Source organism: Panulirus ornatus, chromosome 40, assembly GCF_036320965.1.
Source record: "Panulirus ornatus isolate Po-2019 chromosome 40, ASM3632096v1, whole genome shotgun sequence".
Lineage (NCBI taxonomy): Eukaryota > Metazoa > Arthropoda > Malacostraca > Decapoda > Palinuridae > Panulirus > Panulirus ornatus.
The window spans coordinates 15676093-15690112 of NC_092263.1; the positions used below are offsets into that span (position 1 = coordinate 15676093).

General features: G+C 46.9%; 1 protein-coding gene across 1 annotated transcript; it reads right to left on the minus strand.

Annotated features, from left to right (window-relative positions):
- Window positions 1–643: 643 nt before the first annotated feature.
- On the minus strand, window positions 644–12950 carry LOC139761518 (uncharacterized). The gene is made up of 4 exons (XM_071685784.1): window positions 12915–12950; window positions 11766–12738; window positions 5479–5543; window positions 644–5287 (listed from the first exon to the last, which is right to left on the minus strand). Exons 1-4 carry the CDS (start codon window positions 12948–12950, stop codon window positions 2069–2071), a joined length of 4293 nt encoding a protein of 1430 aa, XP_071541885.1. The 3' UTR covers window positions 644–2068.
- Between the last annotated feature and the right edge of the window lie 1070 nt (window positions 12951–14020).

Consider the following 14020-nt stretch of genomic DNA (forward strand, 5'->3'; position numbering starts at 1 on the left):
GGGTTAGATTTTCCTAGAGATGTGTCCTGTGGTCAGGATCTAAAAAGTAACTGCAGTTCAAAGACTGAATAAAGGGAGAATGATTCTGTCTCTCGGGAGAGTATAAAAGGATCTTGCTCAGTAGCGTCTATAGAAAAACAGGGATTTACATAGAGTTTGACAGCTTCTCCCAGATATAAGTGAGGTTTCCAAATGTCTGAATGAACATACGTCGACTATCCCGCACTAGATCTGTCTCCCATCCAACGTGATATCTCTCTCTGGCACCGGCATAACAGAGAACGGCAGTGGTGGTGGCGGCGGTGGTGGCAATAGCAGCGGTGGCTTCACCAACCATCCTCCTCAGCTCCATGGCAGAGGTAGAGGGAGAAGCTACGGTGCCACTGGTACGGACATGCATCCTACAGGATGTTTACCGCGATGCAAACATGGCGTCACACTAGAGAAGAGCAACTTGTAACTTTAGATATTAGGCATTACAGATATGCTGTACACAAGGCAATATATATATAAAATTATCAACCTGTATAAGGGGCTAAGTCAACTATTTTGGTCATATTTCCATCGTCGCTCATGTGAATTATGTTCTGCTTCTGACGCCTCTAAGGATAGGGTAATAAACCACTGCCGGTCATATGTATGTTTTATTTTCCTCTTAAGATAATATTACACCAACAAAACACAGACAACAACACCGTGAAAATATTAACAAGTGAATAACAGTAATAGTTCTATCACAGCACAAGAGAACAAGTGTAAAAGTTCTATTGTTACTCAAGTGAACATGAGGAAAAATTTTATTACTGTACAAATGAACAACAGTGAAAGTTCTATGATTGCACAAGTGAAGAACAGTGAAAAATTCATTACTTTTTCAGCTGTGCCGTAAAATAATGGTCGAGGATTTTCTTTCACAGATAAACAGCTTTTACTGCTTGAAATACTTGAAATACACAGCCACACACACCACAAGCCACATGTTTCATCAATGATTGCTTTATGGCGAGGATCAGCAGCTGATTATATTGGAGCTCAAAAAAATTATAAGGAATTTTGTTACCAAACTTCCCAGAATAGTCCAATGGGAGCCTTCAAAGGACATGATTTACCAAAATGTGGAAAGGAAGGAAATAATGATGTCAAATAATACAAAAACATCTCGAGTTCTCTTAATGCAAAGCGTCAAAAAGGGTTTGAAAAATTGTTTGTTAATATCTGATATGAAATAATCGATGGATAAAATGAAACAGGAATGCCGAAGCTGAATAACAATTCTACCAAGTTTTGTGAAACTTAAAACTCACCCACGTGGAAATTCTCTCCTCCAGAGATCAGAAGGCAAACAATGACTAGAGGAATGTCGTACCTGAAACTGAAAAATAACGTACACAGCTAAGAAATACATTTCTCATAATCCAGCAACAAAAAGAAAACGGTGATGAATAAATTCGTGTCAACAACGATATGAGATGAAATGATTCATTCTGGAATAAATGATCAAATAACAAAAAACGTAAATAATAATCCGAAGCTAAAAGTAGAGTGTGTCTGACTCGAGCGTTTGAATGATAGGTCTCTACGATCTGTTGACCATCGTGCACGATGGAGACCTCACCAGATTCCTCATTAATATAAGATAATAATAGAAACAATAGTCTGTCTCCCAAAGAATCTTACAATACATGAAAGCTCCTGAGAAACAATGAACGAATGTGAGTGTCCTCGCTGTGAACCAGCACAGCAGTTCTGTTCAATAGTATATGACATAATGTTTGTGTTCATTTTTCTTTATATATGAAAGTAAAAGAAAATCTATTAGATACAATATATCTATCCTTTTCTGGAGTGATCAGTGACATTCTTCCTCACTACTTTTCATCGACTTTCATACTTTTATTTCATTTTCACAAATGGATTTTGGTGTTTGGCACACGGTTATCCACTCGGTACTAGAGAGTTCAACATCATCTGAAGACGGCGTATATTACAGGTAGGTCTGCACTCACGCAGGAGCCAGCACTAGCGAAGCTCACATGATATAGTCTTGAACGGATGGAATGACTTTTTCTCATACTGTTCGAACTCTGTGATGCCGTCTGAATTCTGGTCTGGTCCTCTGCAGACCAATATGAGTCCACATCCGAGCCCTGGCCTCAATGGACTGACGAAGATCTCTGATCTTCTCTGGAACGGTATCGATCGTGCGTGCGAAGCTACCTTCTTGAGGAGAATGTCTCATCCAGGAGTCCCCTCCACCGCTGAACCACGACTCCTGCCCTACGTCGAACGAACCATCGCTGGATTCCTGTCCTCTGATCGTTCTGTCTCCTCTTCCTGCGGTGCTTTCCCTGTTACCTCGAGGAATATCTCTTCGTCCTGTTAGGAATTCGAGATTTCCTTTTGGAAATTCCCTTCGTTCTGATGGGAATTCTTGTCTTGCTGTTGGTGCTTCCAAACGTTCACTTGGAGGTTCTTGAATTCCTCCAGGAAACTCCCTGCGTCCACTTGTAAAGTCTGGATTCCCTCGTAGGACTTCCCTTCGTCCACTGGAATATTCCGGTCGGTCAGTTTCTCTGCGCCAAGAAGGTCTTTCCCTGTGAATCCCTGAAAATTCTCTTCGTCGATCTGGAAGACTTCGAAACCCTTCAAAGTTCACTTGTCGACCACTTTCGTCATGTCTGTGTGCATTTCTAGTTTCCCATGTCTCCCTGTTCGGATTATTCATTCTTCCTTCATCTCTATCCAGCCTGGGCTCCCTTGGATACTCCTTCCGTCGCCTTCGGTTGTCGAGGTAGTCAGGGACGTCCCTCTCAGGGCCGTGACCCCAAGGCCGAAGTCTCCTAGTTCTGGACCTCATGCGAATGCGTCTCAAACCCTGTGGTGAAGTTCTTGTATTTCTCGTTGGAGTGCCGTCGTTTCCAGGTAGATTCTCTGAATTCCTTATACCTGAGAGAGGATTAATAGGGTTTATTTGGTGGAGCAGAGGATTCGTTCTGGGTCTTTCCAGTGAAGATTTTGCCTCTGGTATTCTGTTTGTGGAAAGGCGAAAATCAGTGACCGAAATCGGTGGAGGATTCACCTGCATCGGGAGAGGCGTCGAAGTTGGATCTAAAGTGTTCACAACTGGCTGTAAGGGTTTATCATCTCCATCTTCAGGTTCGACGAGAATGATGACTGTGTCATCATTCTCACGACCATTCAAATTCGCAAGACGGCCATCATATCTCCCTACAGGCCTGTACTTACCGTGTTCAGAATCAACCAAAATGACAGTCGTCCCAGCCTCCTGCCATTTTGATTCTGGAGAGAAACCTCTTGTGTTCTCTCCTTCATTCTTAACACCGTCATCGTCAGGTTCTACTAAGATGATGGTTGACCCACCAATTACCCTTTCTCTTGACCCTGAGAGAGCTCTCGAACTTCCCCGTTTCTTGTCATATGTGTCACCATCGACTAACGTGACAGGTACTTCCTTCCTCCTTGTTCCTGTAGAATCTACTTCGCTGTCACTGTTTTCGACTAGAATAATAGTTGATCCACCATCTCGCAACTTCGATCGTAAAGGAACATTCATTTTACCCTGTCTTTTTCCATCCACCAGGATGACGGTTGAACCAGATTCTTTCTTCATCGATCCTGTGGATGATTTGCCGTTATTCACTTCATCCACCAGGATGACGGTTGAACCAGATTCTTTCTTCATCGATCCTGTGGATGATTTGCCATTATTGTCTTCATCCACCAGGATGACGGTTGAACCAGATTCTTTCTTCATCGATCCTGTCGAGGATAGTCTGCCTTTAGTTCCCTCCTCAGCCAGGATGACGGCTGAACTAACACTTCCTCGTCCTTCTGATTCTCTGAAACCATTTGTGCCATCCCTTCTCCTACCGTCATCTTCAACCACGATGAAAAACGACCCGCCTTGTTCTCCCGCCTCTGTCTTCGAAGGAATTCTTATATTATTTATTTCCTCATAGTTAGTACCTTCACGTGCAACCAGGATGATAACAGAAGGCTCGCCATTGCCGGTGTCTGTACCTCGTGAGACACTGAGGTCAGTCATGCCATCACTGCCACCTTCTATGGTGAAGGTCAATGCATCCCCACCTGTAGGACCTCTTCCCTTGCCTCCGGTCAAGTTTGAGTCACCGTTGTTGTTGCTTTGTTCATAGTCTTCACCAGAGTCACTGTAGGCGTCCTCATACTCCAGGTAATCATCGTAATCCTCGTAATTTTCGTCGTAGTCGTAATTTTCATCGCTGTAGCCATTGTAGTCATCTCTGTAGTCAGCAAGACGTAAGGGGTGATTAAGTTTCGGTCTTGAGTCACTTGAGATTGGGGATGACGTTGGAACAGCACCGGGGATTCTTGGAGGGATGAGTTTCTGGGACGAAGTGGTCGTGGTAGCAGCTGGAACAGTCGGGACAAAATCTAGTTCAGGAGGGGTCGGTCTGGGAGGGATGGTCGTTAGAACAGGAGGCCTGCAGGTCGTCACAGTTCTGGTGTCTGGGTAGCGTTGGCGATTACGTTGTCTCCGATACGGTCGACGGCGACGGGGAAAAGGCCGTCGACGTCCTCGTGGTTGGGATCTATGAGGTGTCCTTCCCCGTACGCCATCGTCTCGCCGAGGTGGTATATAACTGTTCCTAACGTCTTCTGTGGGAGGTCTTGCCTGAGCAACCTGTTTACCTAAAGCCGCAGTATTTACAAACAAGCCACTGTTGATAAGCGGGATGGTTTCAGCGTCAGTGTCTTCCTCCGAAGGTAGACTGGCATCAATCCCAAAGTCTTCTACTTCCTGAAGCCTCTCTGGCCGGCCATTCGGTGCCTGAAGCTCTGGTGATGGGGTGACCTCCTCGCCACTCTCCTTCGCCTCTTTCGGAATAAGAAAATCGATTCCATCAGGTTTAGGGTAAGAATATCCTTTCTTCTGGGTATTGGAGAGACCTAAGAGCTTGTTGATGGCAATTCTTAGATTTCTTGGGTCAACTGGAGCAATGAGAGCCATCCCCTTAGACAAAGTTGTCTCATCGTGTCTGTCCTCAGCTTCTTTCTCTGTGACATTTTCATCTGTTGGTAAACTGACTTGGCGAGTCACTCTCCTCTTTTTACCGCTAGGGCGTCGTGGGAAAGCCAGTCGTCTCGAGTTCAGCTGCTCCTGCAGGTGACGGTAGAGAGCCAGTGAGTACTGACGAACCTCCTCGAGGCTTCCTTCCTTCGGTAACTTCGTCCGAGATTTCGCTTTGCTGTTGTCTGACTTTCCGGTAGTATTGTCTCGGTCAGCCTACGGATGGAAGAGAAACATTAACTCTATTCTGTTTCTTGATGTCTATTTCTCATCTCTACTTCAGGTAAAGTAAGACATGAAATACATAAGAAGTTACTTTCGATACACGATAGAATTTTCAGACAAGATTAAGATACGAAAAATGTTCAATTGAGGGTCACTGTGGAGTATAGGAAGCTTCAACTCACCAACTGCTTCAGTCGTGCCACGTCAGGAGGACGGAGGGTCGTCCGTCGCTTCTTCTCCTGCTTCCCTGCACAGAGAGATGTTGTGTGTCAGTAACCACGTGATGTCTACACGTCCAAAGGAAATGTCGACTACGATGCACTTCATCTATTCTATTCCTTAATTGTGTCATAACTAATGTTCGTAAAATTTCAGAGTAAATTTATTTTGATCAGATGAATTATCCATAGTTAGTCTGAAGTTAATGTTATACTTAAAGTTAGATTTATATATTTATGAAATTCAGATTATATTAAAAGATTTATACATGTATAATGAGATGTCTCAATGTCATGTCATAAGTGTGGTCAGTAGTGGAGGAGGACAATGCGTTCTTAATGTCTTAAACTGAACTGTTCTTATGTTCGTCATGATGTGTGTGTGTGTGTGTGTGTGTGTGTGTGTGTGTGTGTGTGTGTCTATAAGGTACTCTTGGCTTCGTCGATTAAGGTCGGAAAACTATTGTCGAATGTCTTGCAGTCGTTTTCTGTCACAATCAGTTGATAATGAAAGAGAGAGAGAGAGACAGAGCAGATACAAGTGGTCAGCTGTGAATGAATCATCTTTAAAGAATCATTTCAGAAAATGAGTTCAGATTACTTACATATCCAGTTATACCAAGATGCAAAGTCTGATAAGAAATGTGGAAATGATTATTAGATAGAGAGTAAGACGAATTTTGTCGTTTCCGCTGTTTATCACTTCAGAACCAAATAATAAACAGGGTTGACCGTGTCCTCCAGAAGGTTCAGAAATCACAGAGTTATTGGTCGTTTGACTGGCTGAAAGTCTAGCCACAAATCACTAGGTCTTATGGGGTCAGACAAGGTCTAGATTTTGTCGTCAGTTCGTCTATTAGATTTTCTGTTCGCGCCGTCCTATGGTCGGTGATAATTTCCTGGGGTCTGGTCAGCCAGCAGGAGTCGTATAGTTGACCAGGTCAGACAGGATCAAGCCGGGTCAAGCAGAGTCAAGCCGGGTCTGGTCATAAAGTCTGGAGTCAGCCTGATCAGTCAGGGTCACGTCAGATGGGTGAACTACCTCAGGGCTGATTAGGTCAAAAAAAAAAAAGTCATGGCTGAGCCAGGTCATTGTCCTCGGCTGACCTGCACTGACTGTGGCTGAGGAAGGAGGCTGACCCCAGGATGTCAGGGAGTCCCAGGGAGTGGTGTGTAGTGCAGCTGCCGTGTTGCTTGGCTATTGTATTCCTGTGGTGTCGTGTAACTCTAGTGTCATACAACTGTATAGTTAGTGTCACATGTCTGTAGAGGCACCTGACCATTGCATTTTACAGCTGTAGTGTCGTGTGGATGTTGTATCACTGTAGTGCCACAGGAGCAGCAGCGAATACCGGGTGCCAATAGACACAGAGTGGAACTACTTGATCACGCAGCCGACGCGCCCTTCGCAGAGTGGTAGTGGCGATGTTTGTAGTGATATTACTTTCCAGCAACAAACGTTTGAAAAAGAAAAAAGAAAAAGCATAGATATCTTTGAGATTTTTGAATGTGAAATCTTTATTGTAACTGTGCTACCGTGTGTCACGTAGAACAAGTTACACAATCATACTGCAAACTCATTTTCTTAAATGTTTGGAGGCGCGCAGTCGAATTGTGATGGTTAAGTAACAGTGCTACCAATTGTACATATGTTAAAAATTTTCTGTCATATATGGTTCAGTCCAATGAGAACACGTCGCCCCCTGTATATCACATCGTTCCAATTCATTCAATCCTGTGTGTGCCTTTCAACCTCCTGCATAATCTAAAAAGACGTGAAGATAAAAAGATTATTATCTTATATTATCATCGTGACAATATTAGAAAAACTAAGATATAGTGCAGAGGAGCGCGGATTGACTAGATGAGTCACAGGAACGGAGGCCGATCACCCTAGATGGTGCTGAGTGGTCTTCTGGTCGCTATGTTACCTATTGTGGTATAATTCCTGTGAGAGGGACATGGCTCTGAAAAAAGCTTGTTATGACTAGAGTGACACTCTTAAACATCTGACTAAAGGATCGAAATTCTTATATAAACTCATATCACATACTCAATTAAGTCGATGTTATCTATCACAGTAAAAGCGAAATATCAGATATTTAAGTAGAAATCTATGCTTTTAGAGCAATTGAATTGATTAACTGGTCCTCTCAGCCACGCCGATGCTCTGTTTATCATCTAATTTGTCTCCAAATCCGATCTCAGCAAACCTCTGTAGTTCCACAACGGAGAGTTCCTCGATGTTGCCTGCGAAGAGAGCCTGGCTAGCTGGAGCGGCCGTTGAGAATCTTCTTTCAGACTTCTTGAACGGAAAGCGTTCGAGCATGGACTTGGTGGTACTTTGCGTACTGGTAGTGTATGACTGAGGTTCTTCAGTGAAGGTATCAGAAGAACCAGCTGGAGGGACCGTGACTGAGACCTCATGAGAAGAATTAGGTGAGGACTGAGATGTCTCCGGATGTATTGAGGGTTCTTGTCTTAAGCGCTTTCTTCGCCTGTGAAATACATTTCTACCCGGAATCTGTTGGGCATTTTGAGGTCTGCGTCTTCTCACTGGAGGCGCGGATGTTGTAGTAAATGCACCAGATGAGGTGACACGTTTTCTGTTTCTCATATAGCGGTGTCTCGTCTTCCCTCTCAACTTCCTTCGTGGTTCCTGGACGTCAGGCTTCGGTGATGGATGAATTGTCGTCACTGGAAGCTGAAGCTTGGTCTCCATATGACTTGTGACGTCCAACGTCGTATTGAGATCTTGTCTTCCTCTAAATCAGACGTCGAGTGTCTGTCTTGGTGAACTGGCAGCTCCTCGAATGCACTTCTGGTTGGATCTTCCCCGTAACTCTGACGAGGACCAGACCATGGAACTCTTGTTTCAGAGCTGTTGATAACATGACTGTAGTTCTTCACGCTATCCACCATTACAGCTGGAAGTATATTTGCTGGAGCTGATGTTGATGACTGTGAGGACGGAAGAGAATGTGATGGTGCAGATGACGGAGATTGTAATGATGGTGCAGGTGGTGAAGCATGTGATAGTGCAGGTGGAGGGGTGTTCAAGGCGGTTGGTGGTGAGGGAGTGGAGCGAGGCAGCGGTGGCGAGGTTGACGACATTACGGGTGAGTGTTGAGATATCATGGTCGTCTGGTGACTCACGGAGGAGGGCTGCGGGGTGAGGATGTCCATTGGATCTTGAATGCCATAATTAGATCTGGGTGTGACGGCGACGTCCGGAGACTTGGGCATCGGAGGAAGATCACCAGGCTGTGATTTTGGCTCTTGAGGCAAATGTAGATGGGGTCGTTTCTTCCTCTTTCGATCACGTTGAGACGCCGTTCGTGGGGTGGTGGACCGCACGAAAGATGATGAAGGAAAAGATTCGTGTGTTGACGGTGCCTCTGCTGAGATATTGTGGAGTAGAGGATTACTGTGGTCCTCTGGCATCTTCTGTAGTTTGGTGGGCGACATGGGAGGATGTTGTGTGTGGTATGACGATGAGGTACTGCGAGAGGAACCTTGTGAGTGTGACGAAGTGTCGGACTCTGGAATCCTTTGTGGATCCCAGTTTAAAACGTCCACATCAGGTCCAGCTGGAGTGTCAAATTGGGCTGGTGAGGTCGGCCTCGACTGCAGACTGTAGGTAATAGCAGGGATCTCTGGCGTTCTTGTGACAAGCAGTTTTATCATCATGTTGTTCTGAGGTTGATCCTCACTCGAGCCCTGATGGTTAAGGTTGGTCTGAGGAGGTCGATGACCCTGTGTAATGACGTGAGGGGGTGGATGACCCTGTGTAATACTTATCTGAGGAGGTGGAGAACCCTGTGTGATGACCTGAGTAGGTGGATGACCCAGTGTGCTGCTCACCTGAGGAGGAGGATGGCCCTGTGTGATGACCTGAGTAAGTGAATGACCCTGTGTGCTGGCATGGGGAGGTGGATGACTCTCTGTGATGACATGAGGAGGTGGATGACCCTGAGTCCTGACCTGAGGAGACGAATGGCCTTGTATGCTGACCTGGGGAGGTGGATGACCCTGAGTCCTGACCTGAGGAGACGAATGGCCTTGTGTGCTGACCTGGGGAGATGGATGACCCTGAGTCATGATCTGAGGAGATGAATGGCCTTGTGTGCTGACCTGGGGAAGTGGATGACCCTGAGTCATGATCTGAGGAGATGAATAGCTCTGTGTCTTGATCCGAGAAGTCGAGTGACCCTCTGTTTTAACCTGAGGAAGTGGATGATCATGCGTGTTGGTTTGAAAATTTGGATGACCGTGTACGCTGATGGATGAAGTAGGATGATCCTTCGTGTTGTGATGTGGATGACGGGACCTGGACATGTGGAACTGCTGGAAGCGGAGATGTGGGTTGTCTGTGTTCCCCTGGTATGATGGCAGCGATGCCGGTAAATGATACTGAGGTTCACGATGGGAAGTTAAAGTCACAGGCTGAGTAGTAACAGGGTATCTGTTAACGGGTCTGTTTGTCAGTACTGGAGGTTGAGTCACCAGGGTAACGGGATTGTTATGAACTATTGGAAACCTGGTTGTGGTTGTGGTAAGATGCTGCCGTTTGATGGAGGAAGTTGTTGTATGAAAACGATTACGGTTAGGCGGATGATATGTCGTGATCTGTGGGGCCGGAGATGGTCTGTTTGTGCTGGTTATGGCCTGGGAGACTCCGTCATGACGACTGCGGGTGTGCGTGCGTGGGGGAGGTGGGAGCAGACGAAGTGGAGGCTCTTCCAGAGGGACCACCACAGCAGACGACTGCTGGTTACGGTACCTTAATGCTGGGTTATCATTGTTACCCCTATAGTGTGGGCTGGAGGTCGGGAGATACCCATCGATCAACGGGATCAGAGGCGGAAGACGTTGCTGTTGATCTGTGAGAGGTGAAGGCTTCGTAGGCGACAGGTCGCGCGAGGGAGACACCGAGGGTAGTGGAGGATGCTGTTCACCTGGATTGTTAACATGCAAGACGGTGTATTCCTCCTGAACACGGCTACTGTGCTGGCTAGTGGAAGACTTCCCAGCCTTGTAGATACTCCTTCCTGAGGGAGGCACGGGTGCCGTCGTCAGGTGAATTATTGGTATTTTACTTACTGCTTCAGCAAGGGGAGAGAGGGTGTCTGTATTTCCACTGGGATTGAAAGGCGCGTTGCCAGTTGCATAATGACGTAGTGGCTTGACTTGTATGGAGCTTGATGTGGTTGGACGTTGTGGTCTCCTGGGAGTCGGAGGATGACGTGGTCCACTCACTGCATCAGTAGGACCATCAAAATACTGGCTCTCGAAAGGTCCAGGTGCGTCTTGCTGAAGATTTTGGTTCTGGACATGAGAGACTTTTTGATGGTTTTGATCAGTGTGTGTCGCTGATTTGTGGGTGACGACTGAAACGGTATTCCTGAAGTTGGCTGTACTGATGTACTTGTTGAGCTGTGGACTTGACTGAGGGAGATTATAACCCTGTGATGTCATAGGTCGACTGTTACCTGAGAGGAGAGGTTGTGGTGATACTGGGTTGTGTGTTCGGAGGATCTCAGGTCTGACATGTGAGTTTGGATGAGAAGTTGTGACCCGTACACCAGATGATAATGGCGAGGATTTTGTTGTTTTTCTCCCCAAGTCAGCACTACCTCTGTAGGCAGGATGTGAAGCCTGGGGATAAACTGGGAACGTCTGACGCTGAGGCGCTACCTGGCGTGAATCTTCAACCACGTTTCTGGGATGATGCTCTATTGGAAAGTTTATGCTAAACGTTACCTCTACATTCGAACTTAAGTCGTTGTTTTGACGACGAACATAATCCACGCTCACTGGCACGTTTTTGTCGTCAATGTAAGGAAGAAGTGATTCTATTGCTGACTTGGCATTAATGTGCGATTCGAAAGAGTTACCAGAGTTAAGGAAAATAGATCGCTTGGGCTTCAGTTCATTTACAATAGCCTGAAAGGTACTGGGATCACTGTAAAGAGATCCATATCCTACTGCTCCAGTGGGGCGAGTGGCTGTGCTGTACAGTGGCTGTGAATTGTCTTTGTTTGGCACCGTAACGTGTCTGTTTGTGAGTCGTGTTGTAGAGTCGTCGTGATCTGTGGTGTGTACTGCTGGCCCGAGTGAGGCTGTGTTAAGGATCTGCTGCATGTCTTGGGCGAGATTGTATTGGGATAGGGTGAGTCCGGTCGCTCCCGTCAGGTCTCTTGTGGGTAGAGCAACACTGGCTACGGAGCCTGGCAAGGACTTATTCCCACCTGTGGGTACAGGAAGAAGGGAATGAGATGACCCTTCTTCTGACGGGGCCAGGGTGGAGAGAGGGGCTGAGTGGTGGTCATGCTGGGGAGAATCAGAGTTATGATACGGGGCGTCGGCCGATGGACCTAGAGAGTTGAAGTCAGGGGAGGGAGCGTGTGCTGGCGCTCCTGTAGTTAGCGTTCGCTTCTCCGAGGTATTTGAAACTTCAGGAGAATGTGGGGAATGAGAACTAGGGAGGTCGTCCGTATGAAGGATGGTGGGAGAGGAGAGTGAAGGAGGTAGGTGGGAGGTTCCATCCTGGGTGTGGGGTGCACCGGAGGAATGGTCATCTCCGTCAGGAGGGATGTAAGAGGACCCGAAAGGAGCAGAGTGTAGGTTGTTAGCCTCAGGGACTTCGGTAGAAGAAGTAGTCTGAGAGTGAGGCCCAGCACCTGGAGACGAGGCCTTGGAAGAATGAAGAGATGAAGAAGAATGTGGACGACGACGAGTTGGACGACGACGACGAGTAACGGGACGAGGACGACGTGTCAGGGATGGTAAGCGTCTGTGAGGTCTTGAGGCACCTGCTGGGAGTTTTTTCCTAGGAATATTTGTTTTTGGACGCCGGGTGGGACGCTCGACATTACCAGATGGTCTACGAGAGTAAGAATAACTCGCTTGATCGTCTGTACTTCCGTGATCATCAGGGGATTCTGTCAACGGCTGGGGAATCTCTGTGGTATGATGGACTGCCTCACCAGACTGCACCCCTGAACCTGACTGAGGAACTGCAGCTTGTGTTTTTGCTGGTCGGTGTCTACGAGGAGAATACTTTCTCACTGATGGAGGACGCCTCCGAGACGTCGCTAATGTCTCATTACCTGGTGGGACTTCAGAGTGAGTCTCTTGTGGTTCTCGATCGTGCACCTCAGCATAGAGCTTCCACTTTATCCTCCTGTAGTACACTGCTACTGACAGTCTTCTGTGCCTTAGCTTCGTTTGGGTGACTTAACGAGCTAAGGGAGTGATCGTGACTGCCAGGTGCATGAGCTGTGGCACCGTAGGCTGAGGAAGGTTCACGTGGGTAGGAAGACCCTGACACGGACTTGTGGAGTGGTTTCTGTGTTGGTTTGACTGTCGTTGGATAAGAATATTCAGCGCCGACATACTTTCTTGTGAGGGATAAACGACGAGGCTGTTTCCATCCATTCTGTCGTCTCCGAGAATCTTGTGGAGCGTGAATGTCACCGTAGTTGTCACTCTCAGTGTAAGTCTTATCCCTTCTTGATGGTCTCCTGGAAGCTGGGTAGGGCTGTGGGCGCTTGAGCAGACGTGCAGCTGTCATTCGAAGCGATTTTGGGGTCGTCTGTGCGGCCTTGGTGATTGTGGGGACGTTCTACAGATTTTGGTCTCGTCCGTGTAGTCTTGGTGAAGTGGGGACGTTCTGCAGGTGTCTTATAGGGAAACAGGTCCAGGAGCGTTTTCCCCTCAGCCAGAGCAGATACAACGGCTTTGTATTTTGGTTGTTCTGTCGTGTCCTCTATAAGTGGTGTGGTATAATCGCTCTCCTCGTGATGGAGTTGTGTATCAGGTGAGTGTTGGTTAATGGAGTGTTGTGGCCGGGGTGTTGTGGTTTGAGTGTTTTCTTCCCTATGATGAGGGAAGCTGGAGGTATAGTGTACCCTGACATCTGTATCATGTGGAACAGCTGTTGTATAGCGTAGATCTTGAGGTATTTCCTCGATTTGAAGGGTTACTATTTCCTCCTTCAGATGTTGTGGGTTTGGTGTAGAATAATATGAACGTTCTTCCTCGTACTGAGGGGTGACTGACGGGCTCTCGGTGATGTGTGGGGGTTCGGGGTTGTTCGGTGCATACTTCGCAACAGAGTCGTACTTCTGTTTCTTGGACTGAGGCGCCAATGTTGGTGCGGGATATTGTGATCCTCCAGTTGGTTCATCGGGATCAGAAGGAATCAATGGTTTTGGAGCGTTGGGTCCTGCAGTGGTCAAGTATTTAGGCGATACACCGAGATACTTCCTGGTGTAAGGGTTCTCTCTGTACCTGCCAGAGAGTGAGTTGTTTCTCCTTAAGTGAGACTGGCGTGTGTAAGACTCGAGATAGTAACGTCGCAGAAGTTCCTGGGGGTAATAAGATGCCTTGGTCTCGTCTTCGACCTTGGGACTGATGTATTCTAGCTGCTCCTTGGTAGGGGAGACGACATCGACGATCTGTCCTCTGTGTGCTGTACTGTCGACGTGAGGTCCGAAGAATG

What these genes read in the sequence shown, in the direction of transcription:
- LOC139761518 (XM_071685784.1), bottom strand. Translation starts at nt 12,950, where the DNA reads ATGGAAACAGCCTCGTCGTTTATCCCTCACAAGAAA. An exon ending in CCTTCTTCCTGTACCCACAG is followed by an intron (nt 5,544 to 11,765) that starts GTGGGAATAAGT and finishes CTCTCTGTGCAG; the next exon opens with GGAAGCAGGAGAAGAAGCGA. An exon ending in TGGCACGACTGAAGCAGTTG is followed by an intron (nt 5,288 to 5,478) that starts GTGAGTTGAAGC and finishes TTCCATCCGTAG; the next exon opens with GCTGACCGAGACAATACTAC.